The 18,061-nt window shown below is 42.0% G+C and overlaps 1 protein-coding gene across 3 annotated transcripts in view; it reads right to left on the bottom strand.

Moving 5' to 3' along the window:
* The window catches only part of doc2d (double C2-like domains, delta), a 61,583-nt gene that overhangs the window by 11,707 nt on the left and 31,815 nt on the right, over window positions 1-18,061 (bottom strand). For all 3 annotated transcript variants that reach the window (XM_044191023.1, XM_044191022.1, XM_044191021.1), the window contains exons 5-8: window positions 12,249-12,358; window positions 5,248-5,374; window positions 4,938-4,994; window positions 4,091-4,215 (exon numbers count right to left, since the gene is read on the bottom strand). In XM_044191023.1, the coding sequence (XP_044046958.1) occupies window positions 4,091-4,215; window positions 4,938-4,994; window positions 5,248-5,374; window positions 12,249-12,358 (419 nt within the window). The remainder of the gene's footprint in view (window positions 1-4,090; window positions 4,216-4,937; window positions 4,995-5,247; window positions 5,375-12,248; window positions 12,359-18,061) is intronic.

Genomic DNA, 18,061 nt, shown 5'->3' with positions numbered 1-18,061 from the left:
TGTAACAGAACGCAGGCAGACATATTAAAACATTCTATGTCATATTTGGTGAGTACCAAATAAAATGTTTTCATCTCTTCTGTTTTTTTGCCCTTTATGTCATTGGACCCACTTAATCACCACAACTTCACAACTCTGTAACTACCGGGGTCATGAGAATTTAGTCCGTAAAACAAGCAAGTTTAGGTTATGGAGAGAACGAGAACATCTCTGTGAATGAGATAAAGCAACAACAAAAATACAGTGTGACAGGGAGAGATGAGGGAGAGGAAGTCGGTTTTAAAAACAGGACCCAAAGTTATGACACAGAGATGCAAAAACAACAAAAAAAGTGACAGAAAAAATGAGAGACAATTGGAAAGAGGAGCTAAATATATGCCTGCTGCAGAGAGGAGTCTTGATTTACACTTCCCAAAAGCATTCAAAGGGAAAAAGAGAGAGAGAAAAAAACTGTAAAGGAGGCATGAGTGCTTGGTCAGCAGGAAATATCTGACATGTTTTGCACTATTTCTGCCGTCATGTTTTTTTTCTGACAGAATAGTTTATTTTTAAAATATTTTAGGTAATGTGTGAAGAGAAGCGGATAGGAATGTGGGTCCTTCTGAGGGATGTAAACTCATTTAGTGTTTAAATGCTAATTTGTCCTTTTAAATGGAAGACAAATTAGTTCTGAGATAATTCTGACCTTGTGTCACTTGAATGGCTTCTAAAGGCTGATTGAGAGTTGCAGAGAGAAAAGACCAATTGGAAAAGCCCTCTGGACAAATGCAAGGACACACACATACACACACACGCACACACACACACACACACACACACACACACACACACACACACACCATGGATAAAGAGAGACTGACATCAAGATCAGCTTTAGTTACAGATTCCTCAAGAGAACTGCTGGTGTTGGAGCTGCAGGACATCAGCGCTCTGACAGTGAAGTAAGTCAGAAAGCTAGCTAAGCAAATTAATTCCTTACTCCTATGTTGACTTAATTGCTCAGTATACTCTAGAGGCACAATTCACCTAAGCCAGCAATACATTCACCCCCAATTTTTTTTGTTTAAAGTTAACTTTACTAAAACTTCAGAGCATTAATTATGTTGGGTCTATGGTGGAAATCACTAAAGGATGCATTAAAAGAGCAGCGTATACACTGCAGACCAATCACTGAACGAGGCTCTTTGTGTTGGATACAGAGAGTTCGTGGTACAAAGGAGAACAAAAGGAAACTCTGGCAGACAGGCAAATGAAAAATCCTAACAACTTATGTGCCAGAAATAAGAATCAGATCAGAGCAGGGCTTAAACAAATCATGTAAACTAAGAGTCTGTACAAAAAGAAGCAGCCAGTGCAAGGAAGGAGAACAAGAGGAGGGAGAAAATGAATAAAATGCAACATAGCAGGTAAGGAGAAAGAGTTACAGAAAGAAGAGGAAGAGCTAGATACTCAGGGTGCATATGTAATTTTCTGGTGTACTCAAAAACATTGTACATCAAAATAGACCATAAAGCACAAGGCGCCACTTTTAAAGAAGAGGAACAAATCAATACCTTGGAGAGAAAGAAGAAAAACATCCACGTGTCTGTGTGTCTCAGAAAGACGTGAGCTTTCTCTCTGTTTTTTGTTTATTTCATTTCTCTACAGAAGTAGAGACTTCGAAGACCTTTGAAATCCCAACATTGTGAGTGAGTGTTGAAAAGGTTTTGCTCAACATTTCCCACGTATACAACCTACTGAAAACACCATCAGATAAAAATCTTTTTCAATACAGTAATTGTAGCAGCCCTCTCATTCAGACCAAGCTTCTCAGTATTGAAAAAAAAAAGCCCGTCTGCTTCACATCGTCCATCTACAAATCCTCTAAATCAAACTACAAAATACGTTGTTGGTCCATGCCTTCTGCAACGACACAGAGAACCGTTTTCATCCAAAGCGCTTTACAATTTGCCTCACCCATTCTCACACACACAGAAATGCCTGTGCGCTACCATGCAAGGTGTTGGCTTGACCATTGGGAGCAATTTGGGGTTCAGTGTCTTGCCCACTTTGACATGTGTGGACCATGTGTATAACATGTGGATCAAACCACCAACCCTGTGATTAGTGGACAACCCGCTCGACCTCCTGAGCCACCTTAAGATCTCAAACAATGTGTCGTGCGGCCGTGCATGTCTAACACGTTATTCAGGTTCAAAACATAAAAGAAAAAAAATACATAGAAGAATATATTTAAGTGTAAAGTATTATTTTTTTTTAAAAAACAGCCAAACCAAAACCTCTGAATGACACCAATGCACATTAGCTTACATGCCGACGACAGAAGCTTTTAACCTATATTAAGCACACAAAGGATCAGGAGGATACTCAGGCTAATCCATCTTTTACCATCATCCTCGGGCCATAAACAAACATCATCTTGGTCAAAGGGGTCGAAACTAAGTCAAAAATAGCCTATCTATTATTGAACCTTAAATAACTGTATTCCAATCATAGTATTCTGGATCACTGTTTGATCAACTGAAGAAACTAAAAGCTGCTTTAGAGCTGTTAAAACTTCCTTTAGAAGCAATTTCAGCAATCTGGTGCTCCTTCTACCTCGAAGCCTCCCACTACTGGAGGTGGCGTTGGTTACAGGATTGATTGTCCTGTGTGGGAGCTCTCTCACTCCCTGCACTGTTGGTATTTAAGTGCACCAGGCAGATCAGAGATTGAGCTGTGTGGGTTTTATCTGTCACCAGCCATGCCTTACAGGCAGGTTTGCTCAGGTGTGCCGTGTCAGACACTCTGCCTTTCCTCGGCTCTGTGTTTCACACTTTGAAAAGACCTACACACTAATTCTAAGAAGATTTTGAGTATGTGGTGTGTTAACAGTGACAAAATTCAGTATTCTCAAAAAGTCAGTACACAGACTAAAGACGGTGTAGTCCCTCATTCGTCCAGGAGTGTTCCATCGTAGAAAAGGTTTCAGTCGTAGTCATCTGGACACTGTTTTCAGAATCAAGACGTTTGATTGACGTCTTGATTCTGAAAACAGTGTCCAGATGACTACGACTGAAACCTTTTCTACGATACACAGACAAGTATTAAAGACAAGTATTAAAGTACGAAAAGTATGCAGACTGCTTTTAATGTACACTATTGTCCCACAGTGCAATGCAAAGTAAATGGAGGAGCTAAAATAAAAGTATTATATCTTTGGAGAAACATTTTGCTGGCTCTTTGTGAAATTAAATTGGCAGTGACATTTTACAGTCACAGTTTGATTTGATTGATAAGTTCCTGTTAGTAAAATACAATAAAGTATGTTTTTTTGTGTGTATACTAACTGCAAAAACAGCATACTATGATAATCAGTATAATACATTGTGTACACAATTAGTATGTAGTATTGAATTTGGACTCAGCTATTGCCTCTGCTGCTTTTTGACTCACTGAATAATGGGTATACCATACCATACAGCTTGTATTGGGTTGTTGGGTCCATCCTGATTGGCCAAACAAGTACAAATTTCAGCATGCTGTTCCACAAGGGTGAGTGGACATGTCTGCACAGCTGTAAATGAATATAGTTTCTGTAGGTTTAGGAACCTTCTTCAGCATGTATCTAGCTAACAATGTCAGGCCAACTGTCCATGCCTGTTGAATACTTATTGAGGATGGTAGTTTTGGTAGTTTGAGAGGTGGGACTTGGTGGGTGTTTTCTGTGTTTTGGGCCTGGAAAACAGAATAGGTGCATAGTGGTAGTTGTTAGCTCTACCAACCCTCAGATGAAAATCCACGGACTATACTCCTCCTTTCACAGAATCTCTGCATTGGAAGTGGCAAGTGCAAAGTTAGCAGGTCCCATAGAGTCAAATTTATAGGAAATACGAGAGGTTGAAATAAACCAGAAACTTTCCATTAACCCGGGCCACTGTTGAACCCACCGTGCCAACCAACACACCCTTACTTTTTGCCATACTGTAAGAACATCCCACAGCTGGCAAAGAACATTGCAATTGCATGTGAATTGCTGATGCAGAATAGCTGCCTATGAGCATAATTTGTAGGATACCAGGTTTGTTCATGAATATCTGAAATGACTTACATTTTGACAAAGGGGTCAGAGTAGCCGTTGGAGTCCATGGCAGCCAGATGGGCACAGCGTATGATCCCAACCAGCAGGCAGCCCTTCTCTGTGTTATAGCACAGTGACACCAGGATGCGGCCACGCTGGGGACACAGAAAACAACAGTGTCAGACACAGCACCTGTTTTCAACCTGACGTTTCCCTCTTCAATGAACACACAGTGGGGAATCCTGCATCAGGGTCAATGTAGTTTCTCCAAAACACCTTTCACTCAAAGCAACAAAAATAAAACATTAATACAATGAAAACGTAATTAAAATAATGCTTGACAATAGATTAGACGTGTGTTTGTCTGTATGGGCAACAGGAGTATTCAAATTATAGCTTGTAATTAACGACCTTATCTGAGTCTGGCAAAATGACACTGCTCCCTTCTCCTTTTAATCTCCAGGTTGAACCATAAACTGAGTCTAATCAGAGACCAAAAGCTATTAGCCTCTGTCTCTAAAGTCATGAAGAGAAATGAGATAACAACCACCAGAGAAGAAAAAACACTGGGCCGGCAGCCCTGGTGAGATTTACAACATGTTGCTATATGGAGTCCTGTGAGTAGTATCCCTTCACACTGGTCTGTTAGGGTTCATGCCTCAGACACATATACAGATTAAAAACGCCTAATTAAACTTTCATTTTCTTAAGAGATGGTGAAAATAGAGGATAGATTAGAATAGCTGATAGCTGAAATAGCTGAAAGATAAGAAAGTATATTAGATATAGGAGAGTAATAGGAAATTACAGTGAGCCATGTTTTGGTTGAAAATGGTAATAATAAGATTGGTGATGATAAAGCTGATGATAGTTTTACCTCCTCCTCTCCCACGAGCGCTCCCTGCTCCACCATTTGATTGTTAGTTTCTTTATTCTGAAACAAGAGAATGAGAGAGACATCATGGTTATAGCCTACAGAGCTTCCAGGTGAATATCTATTGCACTTTATAATGCAGCATTTGAAAGTGATGTCTGATAGCCTCCAGGCAAACATGAACAATGGAAACAGGACACATCTTGATATATATATATATATATATATATATATGTCCACAGAAACCCATTTGGTATTTATGTGAACAGTCTGTGCACGGACACACACGCATACACACACACAATGTACGTACCTGTGCAATTCTCTCCAGGCCCATATTGTAGCGTTTGCTCTCGCCCTCTCTTAGTTTCTTCAGAGCCACTCGCACCTCTCCAATGAATTCATTTCGTCCGAGTCTGTCCATGTCACATACACACAGCCTTCATACGCCGACACGCATACAGATGCAGAGACGGAGAAGAGAGAGAAGCAGGTGAGTCAGTGAAAAGTTACAGATGAACCCTGCTGCTGTGTTGCTCCGCTCATTATTGTGAAGCGAGTGTAGATTGTGCCAAATATATCCAAAAGTGCATCTAAACAATCAATCAGCTCCTCCATCTGCAACGCAAAATGAGTTCTCTGTGGCTTCACATGAGCAGCCTCATGAATGATGAGAACTTGTGTGATGTGCTGAAGCGAAAGAGGGTTTCCAGAGGATTTCAATCATTTCTTTCTTGGCTGTTACTCCATCAGACTCTAATTTGTTTGAAAGAGATTGTTTAAAGAAGGTAATCAGTTTTCCTTCTGCATTTCACTGAGTTGAAAGGGCACTGATTATGTGTTGTATACAGATAAAACAAATTAGAAAGACTGCTATCAATTAATTTGCATACATTATGTGTTATACAGTATATATAGACGGTGTAGTCCCTCATTCGTCCAGGAGTGCTAGTGGCTCTGTGAGGCTGTACTTAGGCACAGAGGGGCTTTGAGCTAACATCAGCATGTTTAGCAGGTACAGTGTTAATCATGTTCACCATCTTAGTTTTGGATGTTAGCATGCTAACATTTGCAAATTTGCACTAAACAATGTACAGCTGAGGCTGATGGGGATGCCATTAGTTTAGTAGGTATTTGATCATATATCAAAGTATTGAACGAAGTCATGTTTTGACACTATGATGGTCCTAAATGAAAAGTCTGGGGATCACTAAAGTGATTCAAATACAGCTTCTGGGCATCATGCTTATGCTTTTGGTGAACAGTGAACTGAACATTGCAGCTAATGAATGTGAGCGCAGCTCCAGCAAGAGTTAATGACACTCATGACTGTGATTTACGACACCCGGCATGTCTGTGTTCTAGGTCACAAAATCTGATGGGTCACAGATTTTTGAAACGACACATCAAGCTGAAGCATTTGACCAGTCTTGGGAAATATGATTATGAATGATTATCACAAGAAATCATTAAAGGGTAAGACTACAAGCCAACAGCCACAAAGTTCTTCCACACAACTCACAGCATTTTGTGAAGGAAAAAAACTGAAGAAATTAACGTGAACTAGTTCATTTTAATCTGCGTTAACTGAACTTGCACAACACTGCTGGGCACCATGGATATCTGCACCAAATTTCATGACAATCCATTGTATTGTTGTCGACATTTAAGTAAAACCCAAAAATGTCAACCTCATGATGGCTCTGGAGGAAAAGTCAGTGGATCACAAAAGTCAGTAGGATGTTATACTAGTGCTATGTCTCAAAGCACTAGTATGAAATTGGATGTGACACAGACTTTGGGAAGAAATAGTATTAATGTAAAACAACAATTTTTTATTGTTTTTTCCTAACGTTGAAGTTTATTGTTGAGTAGCACAGCACAACCACATTAAAGACATCAAGCCGATTAAAACGGGACTACATTTTGTTGAAAAGTTGAGTTTTGTTATAACATTTGTTTCACTGGCATTTTGGTGACAAACTTTTCAACATGTAACAAGTTCTACAGGATCTCCTGGTAATAAGCGATAAAAAAGCTAAATCCTTTACATACATACAGTGTTATTGAGTGGGATGTCAGCACAGTAACGGCAGCTTGTTTACTTCTGACTACAACCCAGATTAGTCTATACAAACTCCTGCTTTTCTATTTTGTACCTCCTTTTGGTTGCACTTGCCCATGTAAAAAAAAACAACTGAATCACTATCTTCTTCTATATTACTACCGCTCTGTAAAATGATTTCTTCCACAGGGTGCACTTATTTAATCTGATAGTGATGTTTGATGGAGGGTGAATATTCCATCAGCTACAGTACAGTCTTCACTGCTGCAATATTTCCTCTGTGCTCAAATATTCCCAGATGGACTGTCGCTGCTCTTGATTTCTTCCTCGCTCTTTATTCTCTATTCTCAACCTTTCTCTCTTGCTCTCTCGCTACACACACACACACACACACACACACACACACACCTTCCTGTTATCTTCCTGTCCCTCTGACATTTGGACGTTTGACATGCTGGTTCCAGCCTTTTAGTCATAACTGATGAGTATCTCTAGCAGAAGTCAGACTCATGACTACGGCTAACAGATGATTTATGTGCATTTGCTCTGTCATACATGTAGAGTGTCTGTGATGAGACAAAGGTTGCGGTGAAATGTGACACCAGTTCCGCCCAAACTTTTGGCTTCATTTGTGCAAATGTTCCATCCATTTCCTCGCACCCTCTCCCACAATTTTCCGGCTTTAGAATTTCTCTAAAAACCAAACAGATGCTCGTGGAATCTGTTCAACCTGTGGTGCCAAATTTAGTGATGAGTCGCTGACAAAACCCGCCTCATGAGTTACATTAGATTATCAGGGTGTTTTAGCACTCCTGCGTGGTGTCTGTAATTGTGAAAGTATCTCCTTAATGGTCTCAAACAAGTGGGAAGAGTGTCAACAGAAAACTGACTTTGATGACAGCAATGCCAGTGATTTGTTAAGCCATATTGCTTTTAATACCATGTTATAGAGATTTGTGTGATTAAAGATGTAACTCTGTTTTCTACATTTGGGCATTACTTCATTTCCCCAAATAATAAGTGAACTGTTCAAATCAATTTGAAAATATTTAAGATGGTTACTTGGTTATGGCATGGTTACTTCATACTCTACACTGTTTTTTTTTTTTGGGGGGCAGTAATGTATACTGGTTATTAGTTATTAGAGAAGCAAATCCAACTTCAATTTCACACAATGTTTTTAAAGAATCAAAGGAGCCTTCTGTTAAATACTAATGAACTGATTTCTTATTACAAGAGTAAGAGTCTACCATCATGCTGCAGCTTTGTGAGGCTGTATGAAGGCACACCAGTGCTTTGAGCTACATGCTAACGACAGTATGCTAACATACTCACAATGACAATGATAACATGCTGAAGTTAGGCAGGTATAATGTTTACCATGCTCACTATCTTTATTAGCAAGCTAACATTTGCTAATTAGCAGTAAACACAAAGTACATCTGAGGCTGGTGGGAATGTCATTAGTTTTCAGGTATTTTGTCATAAACCAAAGTGTTGGACAGATTCAAACTTTAACCTGGTGATGGTCCTAGATGATTGTTACAATTCCTCCTGAGATGGACATGAATGTTTGTACAAACCTTTATTGCAATCCATCCAATAGTTGTTGAAACATTTCACTCAAAACCACAAATGTCAACCTTATGGTGGCACAAGAGAAAGAGTTAGAGGATTTCCAAAGTCAGTAGGATTCATTGTCTGGGACCCATGAATATCTGTACAAAATCGCACGCAATTCATCCAGTAGTTAGATATTTCAGTCTGGAAATATGGTGAACCGACTAACACTGACACTGCCGACTGTAGTGCCATGCCACTAGCATGGCCAAAATCAAGCAACCCCAACCAACCAACCATATTATTCTCACCCTGACATCTAACACCTAATCAAAGAATTTTTTTCCCTCCCTGACCATGTTAGTACCCAACTATACATCTCACCTGAGGCATCCAGTAGCCAATCTCAGCCTTGCCCTCCATCCAATACCAAATCAAGTCCTAGATTTGTCCCTATCTCCACACAGCTGAGGACAGTGCGAGTCTATTACGAAGTCTGACAGAGGGACGGAGAGATAGAGGGAAGAAATTGAGAGAGTAGACCTGGTACTAACATCATGTTGGTAGTCCTTTAACACACACACACACACACACACACACACACACACACACACACACACTGGATCTCTTGATACCCACCTCTCATCACAACACCTCCACATCCTCCATCTTGCCTCTGTTAACTGGTAGCCTGATAATCATTTTAGTGATAAAAGCCACTAGGAGTCTTAAAGAGACTCTCCCCAAAGTCATAACTTTTTTTGTGTGCATTAAAATGCACCGAAAAGCGTTGTGTCATTTAAACGAGGGGAAGGATTGAGGCACCACATTATCACTGTCACTTACCCAAAGGCAGAGGCAACTGATTGAGAAATTTGGACCTAATCTCAAAATCATGTTGGCCTCACTGCAATAACACAATCTCCAGAACAACTCAATCTGTCTCATATTCAGACTTCAGAGGAGACTTAAATCTACGTGTTCCCAGTGCAGTTTCTCATGTTTCAGCTGTTTTCTAGATATTAGTGACAGCTCACAAAATCAGTCTTGAAACAAGCAGACTTTTACTGGAGATCAGTGAAACGTTCCTCTCAAATGAGACAATTATGATTTCAAGACTCAATAACTGACTAAATAACTTGTTGTGATGGAGATTTTTGCAGTGTATTCCAGTTCAGTTTACATTTCACTCAAGACCTGTGCACCTCAGGCAGCCTTCCTGCACCAGTTGAAGGATTAGCTGGTATGAGGTCAACCGTGAAGTCTGGATTGAAGACATTAGTAATTAGTTTACTCAGCTGATTCATTCTTAATAACAGAATGGCACTCCAGTGCCCCTTAGAGATAAAGTCTGCACACTGAGGAATAGGGTTGTTGAAAAAAAAAGAATGCTGTTACAACTTTGAGATTTTTTCTCCCCAAGCCATTTCATGACCAGCTTCTATTTGGCCGTCCCTTTCTAGTTAAGTGCATTTTGCTTCAGCATAATGGCTTCATATAATCATTGTAACTGCAAATGGGTGAATGAATGGCAAAATAAATAAATAAATAAATGCACAAAACCTTTTGCCTCCACTTAATACACTGCATAACTCTTTTCACAGCATTTATCCTTCAGTACAAAGAGCAGTGCAGTAGAATGGACTTGACACCAAAGAAATTTTTAATGACTCAAAGGTTTTTGGCTGAACTCCAGGTTTTATCACTGTCTCTGACGTAGGCTGAAGTACCAAACATTAAGAAACTGCTTAAAGACACAATCCTTAAGATTTTCGGGACATCAAATCCCATTTATGATGCTATTTATGGTTGGCAGTTTTCTGCAATAGCCAGTCGATGTATTTACATTCAATGTCGCCAAATCAACCAGGAGTGAAATCTAAAGGATTACAACTTAAAAATGCTTAAAGTATCTGAATGAAAACGCTGCTTAGAAATACTCCTCACTTGAAAAACCTTTCATCTAAACTGGAGTGGGTTTGTTCTGACTGCAGTATGGCCCAGTTTAACTATAAACTTTGCACTGTCCAGGCCTTCAGGCAGGTCTACAAAGAAGCTTAGTCTGGACAGAGTCCTCCCGCTCAGCAGTGCACAGAGCACGGCGATCAAAGAGTACAGCATCCCCTCCTCTGCGCCCTGCTGGGATATGCAGAGCGCGATGCAGCAGGACACAACCAAGTGAGTAAACATCTCTCTGGGGATCCCTCTCTGTTTCTCCATTCTCTGACTGTTCGCTGCTTTCTGTGGAGTAATGAGAACAAAGTCTGTCTGTTGGCTGAGGTATCGTGCTGGCACCTGAACACATCCAGAGAGAGAGTCTGAACAGATTTTCTTCCTCTCTCTATCTCTCTCTGTCTATTGCTTTCCCCCCCTTTCCCTGCTGTCAGACAGTGTTTCATTCACTCCTGCTCATTTGCTGTCTCACGTATTTCTCACTGTCCTCATTATTTCGTTTTTTGGCTCCCCTTTGAGTAAACTCCTCCCCATCACCCGCCCTTTTTTCTCAGCTAAGTGAATTTCTTCATTCATCACTTCATCTATCTCACTCGCTGTGAAGCAATCTCTCTCTCTCTTTCAATTGACCCTTGGATTCCTCCATCCCTCTTCCTCAATCTTGGCCTCCCTGGTTTCCTCTTCCACTGCCTTCTGTCACTTGACATCATTCACGCTTTTCCTCTGCTCTCTTTGTTGATCTTGGCAGTCAGCTCTCTCTTTCTCTCTCTCTCTTCATCTCTTGCTCAACACTGGTCACACTCCTCCTCCTCATTTTGGCTTCCCAGAGCACCCATGCTGGTTTGTGACTGTGGGTTATGTCCTTGAACAGAGGTCAGGTGGGTTTCCTCTAGTTTGAAGGGTTTCTCCTCAAAGTGCTGTTTGTGTTTATACGTGTATGTGTGTTTGGGGAGGTAGAGTAAATGTTATTTCCGAATGGGTGTGTTTATAAAAGCTCAAGGACAAGTGTTGTTTGCGTATGTGTGTGTGTTTTCTCTCCATACAGAGGAGGGGCTAAGCATGTTCTTTCCTGCCGGTGATTGCCCTTGACATACACACAAGAGGATAAGCACACACCTGACTGCCTGCATTTGTGTGTATGGTGCAGATGAGATTCGTGTGTGTGTGTGTGTGTGTGTGTGTGTGTGTGAGAGAGAGTACATGCACTTCCGAGTGTGTGTGTGTGTTTGCATACATCTGAGCATGTCTGTGTTCATGTTTCCTCAGGATAAACAATGCCATCCATCCCTATTATGAATCCGCTGAGCAAACTGACACTGATGGTATGCATCACACACGTTCACAAACAAAACACTTGCGAAACTCATTGTCTCTGAATCAACTTACACATGCAGGATGACACGAGTGCGTCAGAATTTTTGGGCCAAGATGGCTACGCTTGACCTCAATCACTCCATATGGAGAGCACTGTGGGAAGGAGAGGGCGGAGCCTCACCGCGCAGCCAGCACCTGAGCAGTTACCGCAGCAACAGCAAGTGGAACAGTTGGCTGGCGTCGCCTGGCTGCAATAATGAATTACCTGAAAAACCCCACTGGGAAGCACAGACGACTACTGGCAGTTCACTGGAGGATTGGAAGCATGGATCTTCATCCTCCGCATAATAAACTGGTCATTTGGCTGTCTGGGGAATAGTGCTAATTGCTGGCCAGAATTAAATTCAGAGCTGAGCACCTACCTGAGCGTCTTGGTGGTCATGTCAGCTGCTGTGATGCCATGATACATCAGCGTTTCGTTCCACACTGGGTTCAGCGTATTCTTCAGGGTTTTTGTGCGTAGCTTGTTTGCCTGAGGAGATAAAGAAAAATAAATATGAAAAGAAATTAATGGAAAGAGAAGGTTCAAAAGAAGAAAAAAGGGATGAGGAATGTTTTAAGGGTTCAAACTTGTCAGATCAGAATGAGAGAAAGAGAATAAAAGATCATGAAAAAGAAGCAAAACGAGTGACACTAAAAGATCAAGAAAGAAGAGAGAAAAGGAGTGGGGAAACATCATTTATCTCTGTCCCTCAGGAAATCGCAGACATCTGCTGCCTACTTTGTAGAGGAGAATGAGAGGACGCGAGGCTTCCCTCGCTTCACCTGTCTGTCTGTCTCCTCCCCAACATGATAAGGCAGTACATTAGCACCAGCCAGACCTCCAAAACAAGCACCATGTCTCAAACACAACACAACACAGAAGCCAATTAAATTGCACACATTCAGCATGAAAAATTAAAGCATTCCAGGAGAGGAAATGCCCACAAGCCCTTAATAGCTTCACCATCCATAAATAAAGTTTGCATCCACTTGCTGCCTCATTTCCCACAGTTGCCTTCAGGATGTGTTCATCAAGTTTTTATTTTGGATTTTCTTTTGTATATATTCTAACATTTATAAAACCTTCTAGAAATTGGGTTTGCATCCCAATGAAATGCATTTTACTGACTCCCTAGATACATACATTCCTGCACACAACTCTTGCAAAGCCAAACCTCTGGCTCAAAAGTTCTAGACACATTCTTATCATAAAATGTGGGTTAATAAGACCTTGTAGAGCCAAAGGCAAAACTAATTGGCTGTTCTGAGGTACAGGAGTGGCTATCAGTGGTGGAAAGTATTTACTTAAGTACTGTAAGTAGAATTTTGAGGTGCTTCTGCTTTACTTGAGTGTTTCAGTTGTATGCCACTTTACTTCTGCTTCACTACATTTCAGAAACAAACAATATACATTTTACTCCATTACATTTATTTGACAGCTATAGTTGCTAATTGCTTTGCAGATGTAGATTTGGAATACCTCTAGTGAGGATATAAAATACCATATTTTAAAGGATAAGTCTGGTAATGTTCAATATTTTTTCTCATTGTAAACAAATCCCATTAAAATACCAAAACCAACAATAAATTGATTATACCAACAAGTATAACTGTTGTAGCCAAAGCCTGATATAAAGTATCTTATTCCTTGCCATAGATCTCCATTGATGTCCAAAAACTATTAAAGGGGCCAGAAGGATTTGGGACCAGGGTCGATGAGGAACAGACAGTGGTTGGAGGAGCCTGGCAGATATTCTTGTGCTGAGAGCAGACTGGACAGGCGGCAATAAACTCCTAGATGTCCTGTTACATCAAGGATTGCCAGAAATATTGATGGAGGAGAGCCAGTGTGCATCCAGCCCCCAGGATGACAGGCCAAGAGAAAAGAGTACCCCCACTGGAGGACCTGCGAGTAAAGGTCAGCTGGGACAAAAAGATGATTAGCAGGACAACCCCTGGGAGCTGGATGTTCAGCATGTGACTGCTTAACCTTGTGTTCAATTCCCCAGGACACTGCTCAGATGATGCAGGAGGTGGGGAGGACCTCCACTGGCTCAGCAGAAGTGTCCTCGGACTGGAACTGGTAGGACAGGGCATCCAGCTTCACATTCTTGGAGCCTGGGCAGTAGGAAAGAGAGCTCACCTGGCATGAATTCAGACACTTAGGTGTGCAGATGTATTCCAGGTTCTAGTGGTCAGTTCAGACCACGAATGGCTGCTCTGCCCCCTCCAACCAGTCTGTCTACTCTTCCACAGCTAGTTTGACAGCTAGCAGTTCACCATTGCCAATGTTGTAGTTCCTCTCAACTGGGAATAGTTTGTGGGAGAAGAATTTGCAGAAGTGGAGCTTCTGGTCCTGGAGAGCAGGGCCCATACCTGCATCAGAGGCGTCAACCTCCACCACAAACTACCATGAGGGATCGGAAGGGTGAGGACAGGAGCTGTGATGAAATGGCACTTAAGCTCCCTGAAGGTCTCCTCAGCAGACTGGGACCACATGAAGGGATTATTCTGTGAGGTGAAGGCATTGAGGGAGGCTGCCACAGAACTGCAACTACTTGCAAGAGGAAGGCACGAGCCAGTCCGTGACTGCCTTGACCTTGGTGGGGTCCATCTGAATGCTGCCTGCAGTGACAATGAACCCCAGGAATGACACCTTGGAGACATGTAACTCACACTTCTTCACCTTGACGAACAGCTGGTTCTCCAGCAGTCAGGACACACCACAAACATTGCAACATGTTCCGGCTTGGAAAAGATCTGAATGTCATCCAAATATACAAAAACAAATTTGTCCAGCAGGTCCCTTGGCACGTCATTTACTAGGGCTGGAAAACTGCAGGAGTATTGGTCAGACCAAAAGGAATCACCAGATATGCATAGTGGTTGCTTGGTGTGTTAAAGGCAGCTTTCCACACATCCCCCTCCCTAATGCCTACCAGGTAATAAGCATTCCTGCAGCTCCCTGTAGCAGTTGAAAAGTGAGGAAATGAGTGAGAGAGGGGACCTGTTTTGACTGTGATGCTGTTGAGACCCCGATAGTCCATGCAGGGACAGAGGGATTTGTCCTTTTTTGTCTACGAAGAATGGCGCAGTCTTATGGACAATGGGAGGCAGAGAGAGAGGTGGTTCGAGCTTTATTAAAGATCTCTTTCAAATCCAGATTTTCAGAAGGAACTCCAGAGAGATCTGGAAACTCAGATGCAGAGGCCATGCGTGGGGATGCTGAGGACAGGGGTTGTGGGGCTGGCGGCTAGGATTCGCTCTGTCCTGACTGTCGATGTGGATGGTGAGGGCAATGAGGATGTCCAGGTCTGTGCAAGGGCAAGGTTAATGAGATCAGAAAGTCTGTTATAATATGCATCATACAGAGAAGAAGCATTCCACCTTTCTGCAGCAGTTCAGAACTCGATGGAGTTGTCGGCCACCCGCCTTCCTCCTTGGCATAGATTTAACAGACCCCGAGCTGCCTGAGTTAAGTCGTCGAAAACCTTCATGACTTCATTGGTGAACATCTTCACTGATGAGCATGTTGGTGACTGTCGCTCCCACTCTGCGGTAGCCCCATCCCTGGCTCTGCCCGTGAGCTGGAAAATTATGCAAGCTACACAGAATCACTAAGATGGAAAGTTGGGGGGACTCACAAGAGACAGAATCTTTAAAAAATGGTCAAAATCAAAGCTGCATTGGCCGAAATATCCTAAAATTTAGACCCTACTATGGGTAAATGTTATTATTTTTCAGACTTTAGAGAGCTTTCAGAGCCATAGAAGACATTATACAACTGCTTTCACGGGCTAATGATGACTAAACTGACCTTCATGTGTAAAATCTGTGGAGTGCCCCTTTAAAAACATCAATGAGCCACACTGTTGGGTGACCTGGTGTCTTAATAGTCTCAAGACCACCAAATGTGTATTAATCCACCACTGAAAATAGTCCCCAACAAATGCACTATTTACTCCTGCTTGAGTAACGTTTGATAAAAACTAGAGTGCCCAGCTTTTAGAGAGTTCTTAATCTTTTAAAAAGGAAAATATGTCCTTGTGACCCATTTTTGAAAAGAAAATTACATCTTCAGTAGCAACAATATGGCTCGGGGCTGAGTGCCACAGATTGGCATGGAGAAGTCTGACAATAAGAATAAACAATAAGAGTATCAACAGCCTTATCTTTTTATCTGTTACAGTTACATTTTAATGCTGCATACATTGTAATGCATCAGTTACAAGTATCCAGTTATATAACAATTATATAAAACTGAAACTGAGCCATTCTCTCTGTGTATTGAATACTTTTATTTTATTATTTTACTAAAGTAAAATTTTGAAGGCAGGACCTTCACTTGTAATAGTATATTGTATATTGTAGAGTATTTATATTTTACATTATGATACTGCTACGTCTAATGTCCTGCTGTTAGTGAAAGTATGTAGACAGTCTCCAAATACTCCTGCTCATGTCTGAAGCTTTGCAGATAAACACCTCATCTCTCTCTCTTTTCCTTTCTGCCACAGTCAGCCTCTTGCTAATGCCTCAGGGTCAGATGCTTGGTCTGTTTTAGTCCCCACATCCCATTGTTCTGCCTCCCGTCTTCCACCCTATTCTCCCACCACTGTCCCCTTTTCATTCTTCATTTTCTGCTGGAAACTTTTGGCTTATCTACAAGAGTCAGCCCTCCAGAGCTTGCTCCATGAAGGGAACAAGTGTTTTCGATTCATGTCATTTGTTTGATTCATTAATGTGCAGGAGAAGCCGTGCACAGGCAGAGTCACGACTCTGCACAGCTGTATGTGTGCCAGCACAACTCAACAGCTCTCAACTATTTCACAAAAAACAAACAAAAATTATTGACTGAATTGGGTTGGTTTTCTGAGCACATATCTTACCACATGCTACATCTACAAACTCCAGTTCCCTCTTCCTGCCCTCTGTCACTCCCTGCCTCCATTTTCCCTCTACACTAGTGCTTTTGCATCTGTTTCTAAATGTTTTATCTCTAGCCCTCCATCTGTCCATCACACTCTCCCTCCTTTTTTTCCATCTGTCTGCATGGATCTTTTTACATATTTCACACTTCCTTTCTCTCAATCCTTACTTCCCAGAGCTCTGGATGAAGAGTCTGGCTGTGAGTGAATTTTCCATGTGCCTCGATTAGGAATGGAGAGATGAAAATACCAATGACCATCACAGAGGCAAAATACTGTGTCTATACATGTTTGTGTGTGAGAATGAGAGAGGGAGTGATGGAGAGGGAGGGATGGATGAAGGGAGCATCTCTGTGTGACTGTGACTAAAGCCTTAGCATGTGTCTGTTTATATGCAAGGTCATGCGCCACATGTGTTTGACATCACAAGACAGCATGCTTGACTGTGTACTGGTTAAAGAGCATGTGCTGGAAGATGTGAGAAGGAAAATGAATGGGACAGAGGAGACGTGTGCCTCTGCTCTCAGTATTTTGACAACTCAATTCTTTGCAGAAACGGAAACCTTTTGTGTTCTGGATTATTAATTGTAACACTTGCATGCTGAGTCTGAAAGGCGTCAAGAGTAGGTGTATGAGTCTGTGTCCATCATCCACACTTCTACATGTGCACGCTCCCACTTTTCAAGTGACGTGGCCACCGTCTGGTGGATATTTAACAAACGGCGGATCATGGGTACTTACCTACTCATTGACGTTTTCTCTGCATCCCGTCCCCCCACCCCCCCACCCCCACCCCCCACCTATACTACCCCTCTCCCCCCATCAACACTCGTCTGTTGACGTGAGCCGTGTAACAATCCTCCCTGTTTCCATGACAACCACCTGCTGCTGTCCTCCCCTCATCTGTCTCTAACTCCCTCCCTTTCTCCACTCCCTCTCTCGTTCTCTCGCTCTCTCTCTCTCTCGCTCTCCCCCCCCCTTCCTCCCTCTCAGTTGTCTCCCTTCTCTCCGCACACTGTTGGTATTTCAAGGTCAAAGAGGGTCACAGCCAGATAGTGAGATAGAGACAGAGATAGGGGTGAAAAGTGGGGAAAGCACAGCGATAACAATGGGAGAGAAGACAGACAGAGGAAGGCTGGAGGACGAAAATCCCCCAGACATTGTTATTGTTAGCACCTTAGACCTCAGACAGTTGCCTCATTCAACCTATCTTGGCTCGGCATCCTCCCCGCACTTATCATAACCTCATTTCGTGTCAACCTTGA

Source organism: Siniperca chuatsi, linkage group LG3, assembly GCF_020085105.1.
Source record: "Siniperca chuatsi isolate FFG_IHB_CAS linkage group LG3, ASM2008510v1, whole genome shotgun sequence".
Taxonomy (NCBI): domain Eukaryota; kingdom Metazoa; phylum Chordata; class Actinopteri; order Centrarchiformes; family Sinipercidae; genus Siniperca; species Siniperca chuatsi.
Note: the sequence above shows the minus strand (reverse complement) of the source record. Positions and strands in the feature narration are given on the sequence as shown.